The sequence below is a fragment of the Rhinatrema bivittatum genome, chromosome 17 (assembly GCF_901001135.1).
Source record: "Rhinatrema bivittatum chromosome 17, aRhiBiv1.1, whole genome shotgun sequence".
Taxonomy (NCBI): Eukaryota; Metazoa; Chordata; class Amphibia; order Gymnophiona; family Rhinatrematidae; genus Rhinatrema; species Rhinatrema bivittatum.
Window position 1 is genome coordinate 38,448,175 of NC_042631.1, and position 20,728 is coordinate 38,468,902.

General features: G+C 45.0%; 1 protein-coding gene across 5 annotated transcripts in view; it reads right to left on the bottom strand.

Moving 5' to 3' along the window:
- The window catches only part of BRSK2 (BR serine/threonine kinase 2), an 830,501-nt gene that overhangs the window by 119,085 nt on the left and 690,688 nt on the right, over positions 1 to 20,728 (bottom strand). For all 5 annotated transcript variants that reach the window (XM_029582478.1, XM_029582480.1, XM_029582479.1 and 2 more), the window contains exon 9: positions 12,872 to 12,903. In XM_029582478.1, coding sequence (XP_029438338.1) covers positions 12,872 to 12,903 — 32 coding nt within the window. The remainder of the gene's footprint in view (positions 1 to 12,871; positions 12,904 to 20,728) is intronic.

The window sequence follows — 20,728 nt, forward strand, 5'->3', positions numbered from 1 at the left end:
TCGTGCCAAGAACCAACCCAACCAAGATGACATATCTTGGTGCCTTTTGATGCATGCAATAACCACATGAAGGCTTCTTGTGCTGGGACTTCTTGCTGCACTATTACAGGGACGATCCCTCTTCCCCCCATCCCTCTCAAAGCCTTAATGCTGCAGCTGGCTCTGTCTTGATAAAAAAACCAAAAAAAAACAACCCACCAAACATTTGTTAAAATAGCAGTAATGTATACCGCTTATGGTGTAAATGTGAGCCATTTCAATATATATTTTTTTTAAGGTTATTACAGGGCTAATTTTAAAATGAGTGTGCATGCATCCATACACGCAAGTATTAGCGTACGAGTGGAGACAGGCTGCAATTTTAAATTGTGCGCTCACCTTCGTGCATATGTTTTAAAATACAACCTTTGCTCAAGAAAACATACATTACGTACGTTTCCTAGAACTTTCCCGACTTTTATGCACATACGTAGGTGGATTTTAAAACCCAGTTTATTTCAATTGGTCCACCAGCTTACCCACTTAATATTGAGGTCTTCAAGACCCCTCTGCTTCTTCATCCTGCTTACCACACAGTTGACTCAGACCCCTCACCCTGTCCTGTAAGCCCTAAAACTCGAGATCTACCAAATTGTTCCTCACCTGGAGCAGCAGTAAAGTTATGCGCATAACAAGCCAATGTGCGCCACAGTCTCCAGTTTTAAAATATGGAGTTACGTACGCAACTGTTGATCCCACCCTGGAACACCCATGCACTGCACGTCTCGGCCCTTTTCCACCTGATTTTTGACACACACATGGGTATATACATGCATACTTAACAACTTTTTAAAATCCGTGTGACAAGTACTGCTTTTAAAATTAACTTCTTAGTATTTAAGAAATTTACCATTAATAACTCCGTAGGTCTGATGAAGTGGCCGGAGTCTTGCAGCAGGATTTAAGATTTAGTCACCAGCCTATTTTGAGTTTGTTAGGCCTGCATTATAGACAGAGGTTGATTTGTCATCTCTTGTTCCATACCTTTGAGGAACTGGGCCTGCAGTATAAAGCACCAGGAGGTGCTTACAGCATCTATGGCCTTGTAGTCTTGCTTTTCTTAAAGAAAGTGAACCTATAAGTCCCTCAACACAATTGGACTGGATTTCCCTTCCCTGACCGGTACATCTGGTGACCCAACATCCAGCCAATATCACTGGACTGACTGACTTTCTCTGTATCTCTCTAGCACAGTGCAGCTAGGCTGTCTCACCACAGAGTATCGGGAACTTAGTGGCAAGCTGCACATCTTTCAAAAATAGGGCACCGATGAATATGAAACTTGCAACTCTGTTATATGATGTGGGGGTACCTTTTACTATCTATAAATAATGCTAATGTATCTTTAACCGTAAAATGCATCACTGTGCTCATCTTGCAGTCCACCACAGGTGCACACAGTAATACACTTAAACAATAATAAGTGTCCTACATAACACATGGGAACTGGGCATGCAAAGGAAGTACTGCAGCACCTGAGAGCACTAGTACTGCTCTCTGGCTGGCATCTGCAAGTGCCACCCTCAAAAATGGCTTGCTACCCCAGTTTCAGACATCTGATCGGGAAGGGATAATTCAAACCCCCTGACTGATCCCAATGCTGCGGTGGTGCACTGGCACGGGCTGCCGCTGCTCCTCCTCTGCGTTTAAGGAAATGCCATCTCCTGTTGCCCCGGGGTGAGCCTCGCAGCTCCTACCGCAAGACTGGCCCTGCACCAGCAGCAGCAGAAGGTTACGTTCGTTTAAACGAGGCTCCTGCTGCCGGCCACTGTTTCAGCCGCACCAGGGGCTGCTCAGAACCCACAGCCTCAGACCCAGTGAGAGGAGAGGCAGGAGCTTGTGCTACTGTCCCCTCTTATCCTTGGTCTGTGCCGGCTGGGCAAGCATGTTCAAATGTCAGTGGCCAGCAGGTTGATCCTGTGATGAAGGAGATCAGACGACAGGAGGGCCACCTGCAAGTTTTGAATGTGCTTACCTGGTCTACACACTGCATAGACAGGGGGGGCATTTGGAGGCCAGCTGAGGAATACAGCAGTAAAGTGAGGGGGAAGGGGAGGACAGAAACTGGTAGGGACTAAAAGAGATGGGAGGAAGGGGAGACAAGAGTGAAACTGCAGGGCTGCTGAGAATGGGAGGGGATACGAACAGGAAAGAGCCTGGAAGAATGGGGTGAAAAGCATCTGGAGGGAGGAGGGAGGAAGGAGAAGGGGAGAAGAGCCACTAGAGTGAGGGACAGGGAGTAGGGAGAGTGCATAGGAAGGGGGTGTGAAGGGCCAATGAGCATCTACAGGGAGGGAAGAGGATTTAAGGGGGATGAGGAGGCGGTAAAAGCTTCCTGAGGGAGTGAAGGGGTGAGTGCCTCTAGGGGGAGGGGGTGAGAAGGTTGAAAGAATCTCAGTAAGAAATGAGGAGGAGTAAAGAACATCTGGAAGGAGTAGGTGAGAAGGGGGAATAAGTGTCAGGAGGGAGGAAGGGAAAGAGAGAGGGAGTGATGGTGTGAAGGACCTGGAGGAGTTGAGCGGCACTGTCAAAACACAGGTCTGTGGAGTGGGTGAGTGTGGAAATGGGATGGCAAGAGGGTAAAAAAGGGGGAATAGGAGTAAGAGAAAGAAGAAGGATTGGATACCAGAAGGGGATGAGTGACAGTAAAGAAGACAGTGCTGGAGATGAAATGCAAGCCAGAGGAAGGCTGGGGAGGAGATGAGTAAAGAGGATAGAAACAGGGGCTAGAGAGTGGGTGAAAGACAGAAGGGGAATAGAAAACTGGGGAAGCAGAAACAGATGGGAGACTGCGAGAGTGGGCGACAGAAAGATATTAGGTAGGTAGATGAGAGGTTAAAAAGAGGGAGACTACAAACTGGAGATTGAGAAAAGGGTTTAAACCTAGTCATGAGTGGATAAGAGAGACAGAGAAGAGAAAAATGGAGAAAGATAAAAGGGAAAGTTCAATGTCAAGACAAATGTAGGGAAGGAAGGGAAAAAGACAAGAAGAAAGAAGAAATGAAAAATGGATAGGAAATTCTGGAAAATATATTAGGAGAAGAATGACATCAGAGTAGGAAAGAGACTGGGACCAACCCAATTATAAAAAAAAAGTGTCCAGACCACAAAGAAAGAAAAATGTAATTTCAATTTTTAGAGATTTGGAATGTACATCTACTCTTTTTATATTTTGCAAAGTATAGGAGGAAATGTATTTCTATTTCTCCTTCTCCTGCATTGCTACAGACTCTGGCTTCTTGGGTTTTCCATTTCAGTTTTTGTCTGCATGTTTCATATTCTCATTTGTGACCATGGTGAGAGGTTCTGTCAGCGAGTAGCTCTTGTGTCTGTAGCAAGCTGGTTTCTTTCCCTAATAGGAGGTATATTGGTATTCTGGGGCCCAGTGTAATAGTTACAGTGCTGCTGTTTCATAGGTAGGCTTGTTGCTGTTTGAGTTCTGGGAGTTAGTGCTGTTATACTATGATAGCTTTGCTATGCAGCAGGAATGGCAAACTCCAGTCCTCAAGAATCACAAAGAGGCCTTGTTTTCAGGATATCCCTAATGAATATGCATGATATAGATTTGCATACAATGGAGGTAAGTGCATGCAATGTATATCATGCATATTCATTACAGATATCCTGAAAAGCAGACCTGTTTGTGGCTCTTAAGGACTGGAGTTGGCTACCCCTACTATATAGATGCTGAGTGTCTTTTTTTTTTTTTTGCAGAGTTTTGTTTTACTTCATAAAGAGGTCAATATTAAAAGCTGGCCGTTTAAGTAACTTGGCCGGTATAACTTATCTGACTAAGATACACAGTATATCCTGCGGTATGGCTATGTTGCTGAATATACGTGTATCTAATATGCTCTTAGCCGTATAAATTATAACTGGATAAGCTAGATTTGCTCTATAGCAGATCTAACTTAGCTAGTTAACTTATGCGGCTAAGGCTGAATATCGCTACTTAGCCGCTTAAGTTATGCGGTTAAGTCGCTCTGCCCCAATCCATCCACTGCCCACCCACAACTTATGCAGCAAAAAAGTAAGCCAGCTAAGTTATCCTGCTGTCTACTGGGATTAGCCGGTTAACCTTAGCTCCTCCCAGTTACACCCCTGGATCACTCCTAATTTATCTGGCTAAATTCTGGCTCTCTAACTTATTAGCCGGCTAGAATTTAGCTGGATAAGGGCTGAATACAGTAGAGTAAGCCATTTAAATGGATAACTATTACGTTATCCGTCTAAATGTCTTTTGAACGTGGACCTCAATGTGTCTAGCAGTGGAAGGTGACTGTGTTGCTATTTTTGAGGTGACGCCAGAATTTGAGTAAATTGTTTTTGCATGGTGAGTTATAAGGGCTAATATCCAAGGTCCATTGGGGAAACTGATGCAGTGTGTGCTATAGAAACATAAGTGCAGGATTTATGATGAGATTCTCCTCCTTTATGTATGGACTCCAGGCTTTGCTCTCATGTCCACGTAGTAGAACTGGCTGAATGAGAGAATCAAATATATATATATTTTTTTAAATTTTGCAGCGAGATAGCTGCTCTGCTACGTACAAAACCTTGACCCAGAATCAGGTTGTCTACGAACGTGCGATGCGCTACGGGAGAGAGGCAGCCCCCTTCTGTCCGCGCTCCGGTCCAGAGGCGAGCGGTTCTGCTCAAATAATTTTAATGGTAGTATTACTGGGATCTTTTTGCTGAAATTGCACAGAAGGACCTTGGGAATTTTCTTAATGTGTTTTTTTCTAGCCAGTTTAAAAGGCAGGGAGCTATGCTGTACAGGGTGGGAGTGTTGTGAGAAAGTGTCACTTTGGTTTACAGCACCCCCTCCACATACAGCCTGTCCCTACTGTTCCCCCCCAACCACACAAAAACTTCTATCTAGATACGCCACTGCTGGCTGGCCAGATGTGGCCATAATGGTCTAGTTCCGGAGGGGGGGGGGGGGCGGAGCTGTATGTGCCTCCAGCTGCTCCGCCAATCTAAAGACAGGAGCTGTTGCTAGGAAACAAAACCCAGATCTGCATATACACTTTGCTGCCTTGATCAGAGCCTCAGGCTGATAAAGGATGTTTTTCCATGACATAAATCCAGTTGGTGGATCTGAAAGTGCTCCTCCTCCTATACAGCTCATGCTCCTTGGGCATTGCTGTCTCACAGGCTCCATCTCCAGGCAGCCACACTCACTCACCCTCAGTGCTAGTATAACTTAATACAGCGACAGCCAGCATACGCTGGTTGACATAGGAATGGACTAGGACTCAGGCAGGGCTGAGTGGGGATTATATATGATATGATATGAGGTCTTTAAAATCATGAGAGATCTAGAACGGGTAAACGTGAATTGGTTATTTACTCTTTCGGATAATAGAAGGACTAGGGGGCACTCCATGAAGTTAGCAAGTAGCACATTTAAAACTAATTGGAGAAAGTTTTTTCACTCAATGCACAATTAAGCTCTGGAATTTGTTGTCAGAGGATGTGGTTAGTGCAGTTAGTGTAGCTGGCTTTAAAAAAGGTTTGGATAAGTTCTTGGAAGAGAAGTCCATTAACTGCTACTAATCAAGGTGACTTAGGGGCGGATTTTCAGAGCCCTGCTCACCTAAATCCGCCCAAAACCGGGCGGATTTAGGCGAGCAGGGCCCTGCGGGCCGGTGAGCCTATTTTACATAGGCCTACCGGCGCGCGCAGAGCCCCGGGACTCGCGTAAGTCCCGGGGTTCTCCGAGGGGGGCGTGTCGGGGGCGGGCCCGGTCGTCGCGGCGTTGCGGGGGCGTGTCGGCAGCGTTTTGGGGGCGGGTACGGGGGCGTGGCTACAGCCCGGGGCGGTCCGGGGCGTGGCCGCGCCCTCCGTACCCGCCCCCAGGTCGCGGCCCGGCGCGCAAGAGGCCCGCTAGCGCGCGGGGATTTACTTCTCCCTCCGGGAGGCGTAAATCCCCGGAGAAAGGTAAGGGGGGGGGGTGTAGACAGGGCCGGGCGGGTGGGTTAGATAGAGGAAGGGAGGGGAAGATGAGGGGAGGGCGTTAGAGGATTCCCTCCAAGGCCGCTCCGATTTCGGAGCGGCCTTGGAGGGAATGGGGGTAGGCAGCGCGGCTCGGCGTGCGCCGGCTATACAGAATTCATAGCCTTGCGCGCGCCGATCCAGGATTTTAGTGGATACGCGCGGCTCCGCGCGTATCTACTAAAATCCAGCGTACTTTTGCTGGCGCCTGATGCGCCAGCAAAAGTACGCCTATTCGCGTTTTTTGAAAATCTACCCCTTAGGGAATAGCCACTGCTATTACTGGCATCAGTAGCATGGGATCAAATTTAATGTTTGGGTATTTGCCAGGTTCTTGTGGCCTGGTTTGGCCTCTGTTGGAAACAGGATGCTGGGCTTGATGGACCCTTGGTCTGACCCAGTACAGCAATTTCTTATGTTATATGCTGGTTCATTGTACCAACAATTTTCTTGCCTAAGTTTGACCAACACGACGACAATGAAGAGCTATTGCTTGCTCTTCCTCTTCCCTCAGGCAGAGATGAATGCACATGGAGGAAAAGGAGGAGCAGCTATGAGGATGGAGTGTGCAAGCTCACGGTGTGTCCACACACACATCTGGCCTCTATCTGCATCCTGCAGCGAAGCGCATGTGAAAGGGGGGGGTTAAGCAGTGGGAGAAAGAGTGAAACCATAAAGGCTGAAGGGGAAAGAAAATAAACCAAGAACAGGAATGTGAGAGGGGAGGTGACGAGAAAAGGACAGAAAACTGTGTGGTGAGAAAGGAGGTGGGGCAGTTTGAGGTAGAAAGGAAGGTAGAAGGGGAGGGGGGAATAAGCTGGAGAATAGTTGAGAAGAGAGGAAGGTGGAAGGGGAGATGGAGAAGAAGGGGAAGAGAAAAGTGGTGATGGAAAAAGCAAGCAAAGAAAAAAAGAGTGAAAGATGGATAGATGTGCGAGAAGTGCACAGGTACAGTGAGAGGGAAAAGGTGACCAGGAAGACTGGCGGAACAGAAAGCAAAGTTGCTTACTTGTAACAGGTGTTCTCTGAAGAAAGCAGTCCATCAGTTGCACATACGGATGTCGACATCCTGACAGCACTGGCGTGAACACGGAAATCCCTCTAGATATAGGAGCAAGTTCCTGCATTCCAGTGGCCTTGCACACGCCTCAGTTCTGAAATCAAGCTAACAGCCTCAACTTCAGAAGGGAAGGGGGAAAGGGACTGTGTGACCGGTGAACTGCTGTTTTCAGAGAACACCCATTACAAGCCAGCAATTCTGCTTTCTCTGAAGGGTAGCAATTCAACGTGGTCACACATGTGGGGAGCTCCCCAGCTAAAGGGTGACTTCTAATAAAGGGAGGGCAACAGCAATTTCATACAAAAATATCCCACCTTTTTGGCGGGATAGATCACCATCATTTCTTTACATGACGATAACACTAACAAAAAAACAGACCCAAGACCATGAAAAAAATGGACCGTACAAACTTGCTGCAGCATTTAAAGAATAATGTGATATAGATGTGTGGATGGAACTCCTTATTACAGCCATGGATAGCTCTTCTGCAGATGTTCAACTTCATAAAGGCCATCAATGAAGCCATAGCCCTGCCTTGATTAGGTCAGATCCATTTGGGCATAAGTGAAGGATATGCAATCTGCTAGCCAATTACACAGTGTTTTCTTTGACACAGAAATTCCAAGATTTTGGGGGCAAAAGGAAATGAAAAAGATAGGATTTTCTAAGGGTTTTAGACCACTCCAGATGGAAGGCAATGGCTCTCTTGCAATCCAAAGTGCGGGGATCTTTTGTGGTATCTAAGGATTCGTGTACAGAAGTCTCTTTCACCAATGCAAGGAGAAGGCATTGAACGCTAGTCTGCTTTCTGACCTCCTGCTAGAAAATAAAGTTGCTACCTTTCTGTTCTGAACTGTTGCAAACAGAGTTATCTTGGAAGTTCCCCACTCTGATTCAGGGACCACTTGCCAAGGTCTAAAGGCAACCCAGTCTGTCTGCCTGAAGATTTTCTGTCATGCAAGGGTCTCTCAGGGTCACGCCAGTGAGATAGCCCAATCTCATAACCTGGCAGTTTACTGACACAGGAAGGAACCTGTTCCTCATTGCTTGTAGAGCATGGCTACCTGATTGTCTGTCTAGACTAGAACAACTTGGTTGACCACATGATTTCTGAAAACCTTTAATGCATAACAAATTAATCTTAGCTCCGAACGGTTGATGTGTAGACTTTTGTTTTCCCTGGAGGGACAAAGGACCTTGGGTGTGAAGTCCAGTGAGGTCTCCAGCCCAAGTTGGACCTATCTGCATCCAGGACAACTGAGTGTGGTTGAATTTAAAAGGGTATGCCCATAGTGAAACTTGAAATGAAAAAAACCACCAAGACTCTGAGCTTCTCTGGCACACAGATGCATATCTCGAGTCCTTACGTGGCTTGATTCCACTGTGACTTTTAGTGGGTCCTTCATCTGTTGAAATTCAGTTATATGGCAGGACTGAGTGGGTCAATCACCTTAGAATGAAAAATATGGTTTTGTTCACCAAGATTATGTGACAGAAGGAAGTTTTCTTCCCTGATGTAGCCAATGAGTGAAAAACAGTCTGCGTCAGGCACCAAGCAACTCCCTTAAGATATGCATACATTCTTTTTGGTAAAAATAGGTCAGTTTTGGGAAAATGAATAGCTTCAACAAGAAATGGACATACTTTGGAAAAAAAAAGCTTTCAAATTTTTTTTTTATTATTATAAAGGTGATGGCATGAATGGACATTTGTCAAGTTTTATTTATCACTAGGGTGTAGGCATAAAAGAAGAAAAATTATGGATGCATATCATATTCTTTCTGGTGATTCACAGACCACACAGTTTGGAACTAAAAGTGAGAATTTGTCCAGAATTTATGAGCACACAAAATGTTTGTGTAAAAATATATTAAAATTTAAAAATGAATAAACTATTTAAAAAAAGAGATTTGCAGTTGCTTAACATTTTTAAAATGTGTGTCATATGACAACACTTGTTTCCTGGATTGGCTACTGTTGGAAACAGGATGCTGGGCTTGATGGACCCTTGATCTGATCCAGTATGGCAAATTCTTATGTTCCATCGGAATTTATTTATTTATTTATTTTAAATGATTTATTTATCGCCTTCAGAAAATATCTTCCTAAGCGATTTCCAACATAAATTCAAAACAAAAGGTAAAAATACAAAATAGATAAAAAGTAAAAATACATAATAGCATATTCAAACCTTCTGGGCAAGTTTTCTTCCTTTTTCTCTGCTAATCACTTTCTATCTACTGAACAATTTCATTTATCAAACAAGGTTGCTTTCCTAAATTTTAATAGATCTACCTCTTCTCTCAAACTCAGCGGTTAGTTGTTCCAAGGATGGGGAATCATTCCAGAAAATGATTTTGCCTTCAATTGAGAATATTGGAACATTTTAACCTCCTGACCCTTAAAAAAATAACCTTTCAAGGACCTTAAACTTCTACTAGGCCTATACCAACTAATATATATGATTCTTCAGTGGCTGTGAGCCAACTCCTTTCAAACTTTTAAAAGCCAGGGCCAAATTCTTGAACTTACACCTAGATCTCGCCGGCAGCCAATGCAAATCCAATAATAGCTGTTTTGTAGGAGTTCTTCTGGAACTCCCAGTTACAAGCCACCATGTTTTGAATGATCTGCAGTTTACAAATAGCTCTAACAGGTAATCCCAAAAATAAAGCACTGTAATAATCAATATAAGATAACATTTCCTCACCAAAAAAGAGACATGGTGTTCTAGACTCAAAGCTGAATCCAATTGGACTCTAAGCGATCTAACCTCCTCCTCTGGTATAATCTCTTCCCCCATCCATTTTAACGGGAGATTTAATTTGTTGTTTCCCAAAATCAAAATTTCTGTTTTCTTAGAAGTCAGCACCAGTTTACTATCTGATAACCAATTTTTCACACATTCCAAGCAAATTACCAATTGCTCATAATCAGCTTCCCTATTTGGTCCCAACGGAACAAGAATCTGTATATCATCTGCATATATATAAGGTTTATACCCTGCCTTTGTGAATAATCTCACCAATACCACTCATAAAGATATTAAATACGGTCGGTGATATAGAGGAGCCTTGAGGTACTCCACAACCCACTTCAACTGCAGCAGAGAAATTATCCTGAAAGTACACCAGTTGTTTTCTCCCTATCAAAAAGTTCTGCAACCATCTTAGAACAAAATCACCAATACCTAAAGATTCACATCTCCTCAAAAGAAGTTGGTGATTTACCCAACATCTTCAGCATGGTCCAGGTTGATGTCTGCCAAGTCCATCTTACTTCCTTCATTGCAGACACTAAGTCCAGATTCTGATGGCAGGGATAAACGATGTAACCTGAGTCCCTGTGAGCTTCAATTGGCATGTTGAGCTCATGTGGACTTAGAATAGTTGACAAATCATTTAGGTTCACTGAATAAGGGATGATACTTTTAACAAAGGGATAAGTGTTCTACTGATTAGGGCTCTGGACTGTGACTCAGAAGAAGTCATAAAACATACGTTCAAGACTCATTTTATCTATTACTTATGAGCCCTGGTAACTCCAGCACCTAAATGATGTTTCACATGGATTCATCTACCTCTGACCGAGAGATGCCCTTGATCAGACAATCATCCAAGACAAGAAACATATGAACCCCTATGTATGTATAACATTGCTGTGACAACAGCAAGACATTTTGTCATGCTGCTTTCTGATTCTAGGTCAAAAGAACACTGGAGGTGGTGTTTTCCTTCAACAAATCTAGGTTGTATTTTTGTTTGTGTATGTTTTGCTCAAATCCAGAGAACAAAGTCCGTCTCCTTTGTTTACAAGGGTATTAAAGGTGCCCAGGATAACTATCATGCTTTCTGTCTCAAGATAGTCGTTCAAAGCTCTAAGATTGAGGATAGGAAAGTATTCTTCAGTTTTCTTGGGAGCCAGGAAGTATTTAGAATAAAATATCCACCATGTCTTAGTAAAGAGGGTGGACTGGCACTGCCACCAAATCTTGGAGGAATTCATGTACTCTAGGCTTTCCCTCAACCTGCAACTCACTTGGAATGGCCTTGACCATTACCTATACAAGAGCAGAAAAAAAAAAAGTCTTCAGTTGGAGGAGAGAGATCAAAAGTGATGTCAGGTGAAAAGTGCTGTTCAGAACTTCTCTCTGACCGGTAAGGAGACACCCATGACTTTTTAAAATCACTCAAATACTGGAGAAGACATTTGAGTCTGTATCAATTCTAGGGCAGACGGTCTTTTGGCACCACAGGCCAACTGCTAGGGCCACTGAGCAAATTATTGCTGAGTGTCTCAGGAGGCTTGCCTTTCCAAGCCATTAGGCTCTGAACCTGGGTGCACCCAACATGATCCTCAGTGAAGCTTGATATCAGCACTAAGACACTCAGTGCCATAGGAGAAGCAGCAGTAAGCAGACCACTCAACACTGAGAAGAATTAAGCAGGTTGATGCCAGCCACTTGGCACTCTTCAAGTGCTTTCTGCTTATGAAGTTTCTCCTCAAAGATTGCTAACCTGAAGATAAGTGGGAATCACCAGGCATGCTGACTTTCTTTGGAGTATCTCAAGGGTGCTAAGAATTTGAAGCTAGACCTTTGGAGACTGATGTAGGAAGCACCCACAGTGGGCGGGGGTAGAGCTTTACTTTGGGGATCAGAAACTACACTTCCCCCTGCTCTCAGAATTGTCTTAGTAGATCAATGTCAATGATCCTTGTTCTTCGAAAGACCCTCGGAACTGTTTCTTCTAGACTCTTGTGCTTGAGTGCTCGGAGTCAGACGGTCATCAAATAATAGATCAAGATCACTCTCTCTGGGCCTATCCTTTGGTTTTGGTGCTGAAGGGGGTCAAAATTCTCTTCAGGAACTCTCTGCCTCCAGCAGTCTGTGCAGTTCATTAGCCCTTATGATTTGATGAGGTCTTCAGCACCAGTTCACTGTACTTTTTCTTTATTTCCTTAAGAAGGGACAGCAATCTTATCTTGATGGCCCTTGGCAACATTCTAGAGCAGATGCTGCAGTGGTAAACGTCATGATTCTTGCCAAGTCGCTTGTACCAGATCTTATGGTTGATTATGGACATCATCTGCTTCCTGAAACAGCTGGCTGCCTTCTCTGCTACTGTCAGAAAAATAGACACAAAATCAAAAAAAGAAATCTTTACTTAAGTAGAGTTGCTTGAAGAGAAAAAAAAAAAAAGGACTGCAATTGGACAGCCTATCACAAACTATGATTAAAGCAGGCCAGAAGCAGTGAAAAAATTAAGAAACCAAGGAAAACGGTGTAAACCCTAAAAGAAAACAAAAAACTATCGAGGCACACTGACTTGAAATCAGGAGAGAGGAAAAAATCTCAGGAGAGCTAATGCAGCAAAAAGCGGCTGCTGAAGAAAGATACTCACCTTGGAAAACGACAAACTGAGCCTTAGCCAGGGGGATTTCCTGGAAAACGTGTCCGTGCTGGTGCTGTTAGGATGACACTGCCCATGTGCATGGCTACTGGCAACTGCTTGTTCTTCAGAGGGAGGATGACTGAGGGAGTGCTGCTAACTTTATCTTTGACATTTTGACTCCTGGGCAAGACCAAGGTGGAACTGTTGTGTAGGAGGAAGCAACAGGCAACGCAAAGGGAAAAGAGCAAGTTCTACCCAGAATTTCCTTCTCCCGTCATGCACTATATTTGTTGCTGGCCAGTCTGAAGTAAAATAAGCACAGTGCACTTTTGGGACCGAACATGGCGGACACAGTAAATGAGATAGAAATCACAGTACTTACATATACCATGTGTGTTTCTGAATGTGTTCTAGCTACAAGGAAAGAGAGAAGCAGGAGTTAACGTGGGAAGCAGAAACAAGAAACAAAATGCTTTACTTGACACAGTGCCAAAAGGTAAAGAGGGCATGGGACTGATGAGCGTCAACGTGATTGCTTGTTGGAGCCATGGGATATTGGACTCTGTGTAATGGAGGTAACACCAGGAGCTGGCCTTGCGACAAGAACTGCTTAGGGAGAAAGGAGCGGCTGCACAACGCCACATTGCACTGGAAGAAGCTACGTTTGGGGATCCCTTATATGCCTCTCCTCCCACAGTACTTGGGCCCCTGTTACACCACATCCCCCCTTCTCACAGTGCTGGGATCCTCATGCGATTCCTTTCCCCCCACTCTTTCTTCTCATAGCACTCAGACCCCCCCCCCCCAACGCCTCCATCCCCGCTCCCCCCAGAGCACTCAAACCCCATTACATGCTTTCCTTCTACAGAGATGAAGCCTTCGTTACATATTTTCCCCCCCATCCTCACAGATCTTGCTAGACGCCTCCCTCCCCTGTGGGTGCTGGGACACCTTCTCCACAAAATACCAAGTCTGTGCGACTGAATCACAATTTCTTCAAATATTAAACCCGGTTTAATAAGGTCTCTGCTGCAACTGCGCCCCACACATATATTTCTGCTTGCGCCTTCCCTCACAGCTGCAACCCGTCTCTCAGGTTCCCTCGCTTGTCAAGGGAAGTCTCCCCCCCCTCAGTGCTGCTGTTCTTCCAGCAAGCGTAGCCACAGTATGAGCGGTCTCCTTCCCTTCCTCCTGCATCTCGACAGGCAGTCCCCCCCCTCTGTGAAGCACCAGAGCTCTGCTGATCCTGGACAGAAGTTAGGAATCTAAGGGGGTCTATGCAATAAAGCGCGCACTAAAACCTTTCGCCGAAATTCAGCACACGCCTTCCTTAAAGCACGCGCTAAACAAGTCTTAACTCCTGATGCAATAAGCTGATGGTACGCCAATATGTCAGGAGTGCTTCTAGAAAAATATATTCTCAAATTTTTTGCATAGGGATGAATGCACATTTTAACTCAAGGTGGGGGGGGGGGGGGGGGGGGAGGAAGGAAGGGGAACCCAAGTTCCTGATCTCTCACATTGGCCAGACAGCGACTTGCCACAAGTCATGCAATAATAATTTCAGAATGCTTGTAAATAATGTAAATATTGTACAGATGTAAATATGTTGTGGTTTATAAATAAACAAGAGTTACCTTGTCGTGTCCTCTCACAGCCTCCCCCACCCCTACTGCCTGAGCTGCCCATCAGCCTGAGTCAGCCACTGCAGAAGCTGTGCGCCATGGCCCAGGAAGCAGGAATCACCCAGGACTAACTACCCCCTGCCTGGCTGCACCATCCAATAGAAGGTGGGATGTTAGGACATCCCGCCTTCTATTGGATGGTGCAGCCAGGCCCCCTGGTTCCTCTTTATTTTGGTGGTGGCAGCAGCACTCCTGTTAGCACCCCAGCTCTTCCCAGGCAGAGCTCCCACTTGCATTTCCTCACCCTGCCCAGTGATTGCTCACTTGTTAAAACAGAGGCACTTTAAAAATATTTCAAGGGAGAGGAAAGCACCACTTGTGCACATAAATCCAGAGTGCAGGACCCAAGCAGCACAATCCTGATACTTTGCAGCGTTCAGGAAACAGAAAAGTTAAGCCTATGCACCTCTCTGCACTAGAAAATAATAGGTAACAGGGATGGGCATTTGGAGCACTTTTTGTTCTGTTCCAATTACTGCACGCTTTTTTTTTAGTACACACTAACAAAACATAGTTAGCACTAAATAGAAATGAGTGCACACACACACACACACAAAAACAGAACATGAACATTTTTTGATTGAGGGCGTTAACCTACCGCTACACTATTGTGCACAAAACTTCCTGCAGTGGGAGTGAAGTTTGCACACCAAGAACGTGCAAACAGTTGCGGGTAAAACTTTGCACTCTGCCAAGTACATCTTATTACACTGGCTTATAAATCAGGGGGCCAGGCAAGGTCCCAGGCAGTTTTGCTATGTCTGGTATTCTTGTAGCTCTAATGATGAACAGCACTTTCTGTTAATTCATGGCAGCATTGTGCACGGTCAGCCCTCTCACATATATGAAGTGTGCAAAGGACAGTGGGAGCAGCTCTTACACTGTGCGCCTCAGCAGGTTTCAGTAAAGAGCATTCTGCAAGTGGTGGTCTTTTTTTTTTTTTCTTTTAATGGTTATTAGCTTAAAAACTCTTCAGGTGTAGGTGCTGAATTATTACTATAAATTACTGTAAGACTGGACATTGCTACTCTCTGGAGGTGCATTCCTGTACTTTGGCTTTGCAGGACAATGACTCGTGGCATGTTTATGTTTTAATTAAAGTCATATTAGAATCAAAAAGGAAAAAAAACCCCAAAAGATGACTTCCTGGACGAAACAGAGTAGACCAACAATTAAGTTTGCTGTGCCCAGAGCAGGCAGTAAGGTCAAGGAGGTGACTGCTACTGCAAGGAGAGCAGCCAGGAGCAGTGCAGGCTGAAGATGTGACTGCAGAACAGAGAGAGCAGCCAGAGCAGGAAAGCCTGAGAAGGTAACTGCAGCAGCGGCAGTAGCTTAGAAGGGCCAATGCAATAAAGTGCAAGCAGGCTAGTGCACAGATTTACATGCGAATGGACGTGCTAGAGTAGCACCCAATGCAATAAGGAGATTAGTGCATCCGAAATGCACGCCCAAACAAATGCATACCTGATTGTGCCCATCATTTATTTATTTATTTGTTTTATATACCGACATTCATCTCAATTGAGATATCACACCGGTTTACATTCAGGTACTGTAGGTATTTCTCTATCCCCAGAGGGCTTACAATCTAAGTTTTTGTACCTGAGGCAATGTAGGGTAAAGTGACTTGCCCAAGGTCACAAGGAGTGACAGCGGGACTTGAACCTTGGTCTCCTGGTTCATAGTCCAGTGCTCTAACCACTAGGCTATTCCGTGTAGATGAGGCTATTACACCTCCCCATGCAGAAATCACTGGGCACCCAATGCATACTTTTTAAACTATTTAATAGACTACAACATAGCAAAATATACAAATGGAAGAAAACATATTAACATCAAATAAGAAATCTATAAGCAAATGCAACTTCTATTCACATGACCCATAAACAAGCAGACATTCACATATAAATGTGCTATATCTAATAGCATAGTCACTCCATCATTTTAATTCTTCATCCCCCTCCTCTATAACCAAAAGATGACATACACTTCGAGTGCCTTATTCTTGTGCACCTAAGAACCACCAAATATGAAGAGAATAAAATACCATAAAGTAATTAGCAAAAATAAAATAAAAATCAACCATCTACCAAAGTCCCATCCCCCGCCCCCTAACCATAACTTGTAGCAGGAAGCATTTATTCTGCCTGCTTAAATTGACCACACGCTCCAGATCTTACAGATTATTCAAAATCAAACTTCTTAAAGTGGCAAATTTAACTCCAGCCCTGGAGGTGGCGTAAAGTGAATCCCTGAGTTAAGGGCTCATGAGAAATTTAAAGATACGGTCCTCTGTGGTTCCTCCTATTTAGTATCATTGTCACACAAATTTATTGCTTGCAGTGTTGAAAATTGAATGTATACTGGCTTGATTTGAAAAAAAAAAAAATGTGTTCTTCTGGACGCACAGTTTAGAAGCCCATAGCAAGGAGTGCTCAGCTATGGACGTCTTCAGCAACCTTAGCAAAATCGGTCAGAAGAAGGGGGACTGAGCACCTATTGCAATTGTGGGCACCTGATGCATTTGAGTGCTAAGGACGCACTGTTCTCCCCTAGCACCCCCCTTTTTTTTTTTTTTTTTTTTAGGAAGCCCCTCATTTAAATACTGCATCAGGCGCTTAGGGGATGTGGCTGCGTGCACGTTAGGGATAGAGGTGCTCAATACCAGCGCCCGCTTTCAACGCGCATCTTATTGCATCGGCCCCCAGAGAGAGAGAGCAGCCAGAGCCAGCGCAGATGCGACTGCGGGAACACAGAGAGCCGGAGGAGGAGGCTGAAGAGCTGACTGCAGAACAAGAAAGAGCAGTCCGAGTCGGGGGGGGGGGGGGGGAGACGACTGCAACAGCGGCAGCGCAAAGAGAGAGCAGCCTGAACATGCTGAACAGTCGAGCTAGAGGAGGTTGAAGAGGTCACAGCAACGGCAGCACCACGAGGAGAGAAGCCACAGCCAAGGGAGGCTGCAGAAAGGACTGCAGCAGCAGCAGTAGTTAGCAGTCAGGGATTGGAGGAGGCGGCTGCAGCAGCAGCAGCAGCAGCACAGCTCGAGCAGCTGAAGGATGCAACGCTCCAGAACCAGGTTAATTAAGCAATGTTTGCAGCAGCTTTTGTCTTCATATCCTTAGTACGGCTGCTTGATGCATCAGCCTACCCTTCACTAATCAAATCAAACTGTTCTTTAAAAAGGAGGTGAATAGGGAGATTGTGGAACAATGACTATTTAGGTGACACTGCTAGGGGGAGGAAGTGCAGCCTCAGCAAAGGGCTGAATCCTGCAGCTATGGTATTTGCCAGGGAAAATGTAATTGCCTTCAGCTCATTATTGTTATGAAGTCAGCCTGTCACACTTGCAAATGTGAATGTTAAATGCCAATATTTTTACAGGGCTTTCCCCTCCAAGGCAATTAATTTGGCTTCTCTGCTACCCAGCTGAAGTCATGGGAGGGGTTATGGGTTATAGAATGGCAATTAGTTGTGACAAAGAAAAGAGCATAGCCTTTATTATACAGCTGAAGGGGGTTGGGTAGGAGGAAGTGGGTGTGGGCTACCCTCATTCTCTCTCCGTTTCCTCTGTATCCTCATTCAGACTTCTGACTGCAGGTAACGGAGTTTATCATCTGAACTAAAAAGTGGTCCCCTAAAGGACCCCCTCTCCATGCAGCTACTTCCAAAGTTCCCAATCCAAACATTGCACCAGCACAATGAGAGCCGGAAGCCTGAGCGGGGGTTGAAAGGAAAGTTTAATGTGCTGAGCTGCAGATGCTGCAGTGGGGGCAGTATCACATACTGGGGGGTGCTAGGTGCACTGCTGCACAGAAAAGAGTGCTTGCACGAGCCGCAGGTTGGCATGTTGTAGGTGCAGTTGTGACACCTGCTTTTTGGAAGGTGTAAGAATGCAGACTTCAGGAGCAAGGAGCGTGATGCACGGAGCAAGGAGCAGGTGCAACGGCAACACTTCTGGGTGTGACAGAATTACCGTCAAAAATCTCCCGTGAGCTGAAGGGGAATCATGAAATGCATCGATTGACAAGAGAGGCTCCGGGTGAAACACTTTCAGGTGGATACAATACACTCAGTGTGCTCAACTGAGCGCACTGTTTAAACCCGCAGCTGGTTGCGCGTCCATAACCCCTTATACCTTATACCCCTCAACCTTGTTATAATGTAACTTTATGACCTCTTTGCACTTGTTAAAGTTTCGTTTTTTGCGTTTCACACCCCCTTGTTATATGTAAACCAGCATGATGTGATTTTTAATCACGAATGCCGGTATAGAAAAAAAAACAAAACTCTAAATAAAATAAATAAAATAAATAAATACCATAAGGGGTTTAGCGCGTCCAACCCTCCCCGAAACTAATAGCGCTCATTACATGCAAATGCATGTTGATAAGGTTATTAGCTATTCACCCCAAATATAAAAAAATATGTGCACCCGATCCGCACATTTTAATGGCCAGCCCAGAGCAGGCATTAATTTCTGAGCAGCCCAAAAAGGTGTACAGAAAATCATAAAATACTGCTTTTCTGTACACCCTCTGACTTAATATCATGGTGTGCATGTGCCGGCGGTCAGGTTAGGAAAAGGGATGCTCGTAAAATTGAGCGTCTGTTTTCCTAACCCGCTGACGGGCACCTCTCCTGGGCTTCCACTGTCAAGGAGGTGCTAGGGGCGCGCAATTGACCCTAGCGCCTTGTTTTTAGCACAACCCCTCATTTAAATACCGTATCGGTCCCCCAGGAGAGATGGCTGGGTGCCCTTAACACTTCCACGCGTCTTTACTGTATCAGCTTGTTTGTGCAGAGTTGTGCCATTTGTTCCTGAAATCATGGAAACATAGAAATGATGGCAGAAGAAGACCAAATTGCTCATCCAGTCTGCCCAGCAAGCTATGCACATTTTTTTTCTCATACTTATCTGTTACTCTTGGCTCTTAGTAACTTTTTGGTTCTATTTCCCTTCCACCCCCACCATTAATGCAGAGAGCAGTGTTGGAACTGCATCTATGTGAAATATTTAGCTTAATTTAGTTAGGGGTAGTAACCACCACAATTAGCAAACTACACCCATGCTTATTTGTTTTCCCAGACTATGTAATTCAGTCCTTTTTGGTTGTTGTCTGTATATAGATCCTCTTTTCTTCATCCCCCCTGCCGTTGAAGCAGAGAGTTATGCTGGACATGCATTGAAAGTGAAGCATCAGACTTTCTCCCCTGCCATTGAAGCAGAGAGCCATGCTGGATATGTGTGAAGCATCAGTCTTTCTCCCCTGCCGTTGAAGCAGAGAGCTATGCTGGATGTGTGTGAAGCATCAGTCTTTCTTCCCTGCCGTTAAAGCAGAGAGCTATGCTGGATGTGTGTGAAGCATCAGTCTTTCTCCCCTGCCGTTAAAGCAGAGAGCTATGCTGGATATGCATAAAGTATCAGTCTTTCTCCTTTGCCGTTGAAGCAGAGAGCTATGCTGGATATGCATTGAAAATGAAGTATCAGGCTTATTTGGTTTGGGGTAGTAACCGCCGTAACAAGCAAGCTACTCCCTGCTTTTTTGTGAATGCAAATATTTTTCCACATTCATTCACATCCTCTAGACTTTATGGATCCACAGTGTTTATCCCACGCCCCTTTGAAGTCCTTCACAGTTCTGGTCTTCACCACTTCCTCCGGAAGGGCATTCCAAGCATCCACCACCCTCTCCGTGAAGAAATACTTCCTGACATTGGTTGTGAGTCTTCCTCCCTGGTCCTCCCTGGACCTTCAAATCGTGACCCACTGATACTGAAAAGGTTTGTCGTTGTCTTTGGATCATTAAAACCTTTCAAGTATCTGAAAGTCTGTATTATATCACCTCTGCTCCTCCTTTCCTCCAGGGTGTACATATTTAGATTATTCAATCTCTCTTCATAAGTCATTCGATGAAGACCTTCTACCTTTTTGGTCGCCCTTCTCTGGACCGCCTCCATCTTGTCTCTGTCTCTTCGGAGATACGGTCTCCAGAACTGAACACAGTACTCCAGGTGAGGCCTCACCAAGGACCGGTAAAAGGGGATAATCACTTCCCTTTTCCTATTCGATATTCCTCTCTCTATGCAGCCCAGCATTCTTCTGGCTTTAGCTATCACCTTGTCACATTGTTTTGCCGACTTCAGATCGTTAGAAATTATCACCCCAAGGTCTCTCTCCTGCTCCGTGCACATCAGCCTTTCTCCCCCCATCGAATACAGTTCATTCGGCTTTCCACTCCCCATATGCATGACTCTGCACTTCTTGGCATTGAATCTCAGCTGCCATATCTTCGACCACTCTTCCAGCTTCCTTAAATCCAGTCTCATTCTCTCCACTCCTTCCGGCGTGTCCACTCTGTTGCAGATCTTAGTGTCTGCAAAAAGACAAACCTTACCTTCTATCCTGTCTGCAATGTCGCTCACAAAGATATTGAACAGGACCGGTCCCAATACAATCCTTGCGGTACCCCGCTTAACACCGCTCTCTCTTCGGAGAGAGTTCCATTTACCAACACACATTGTTTTCTATCCTTCAACCAGTTTGCAATCCAGGC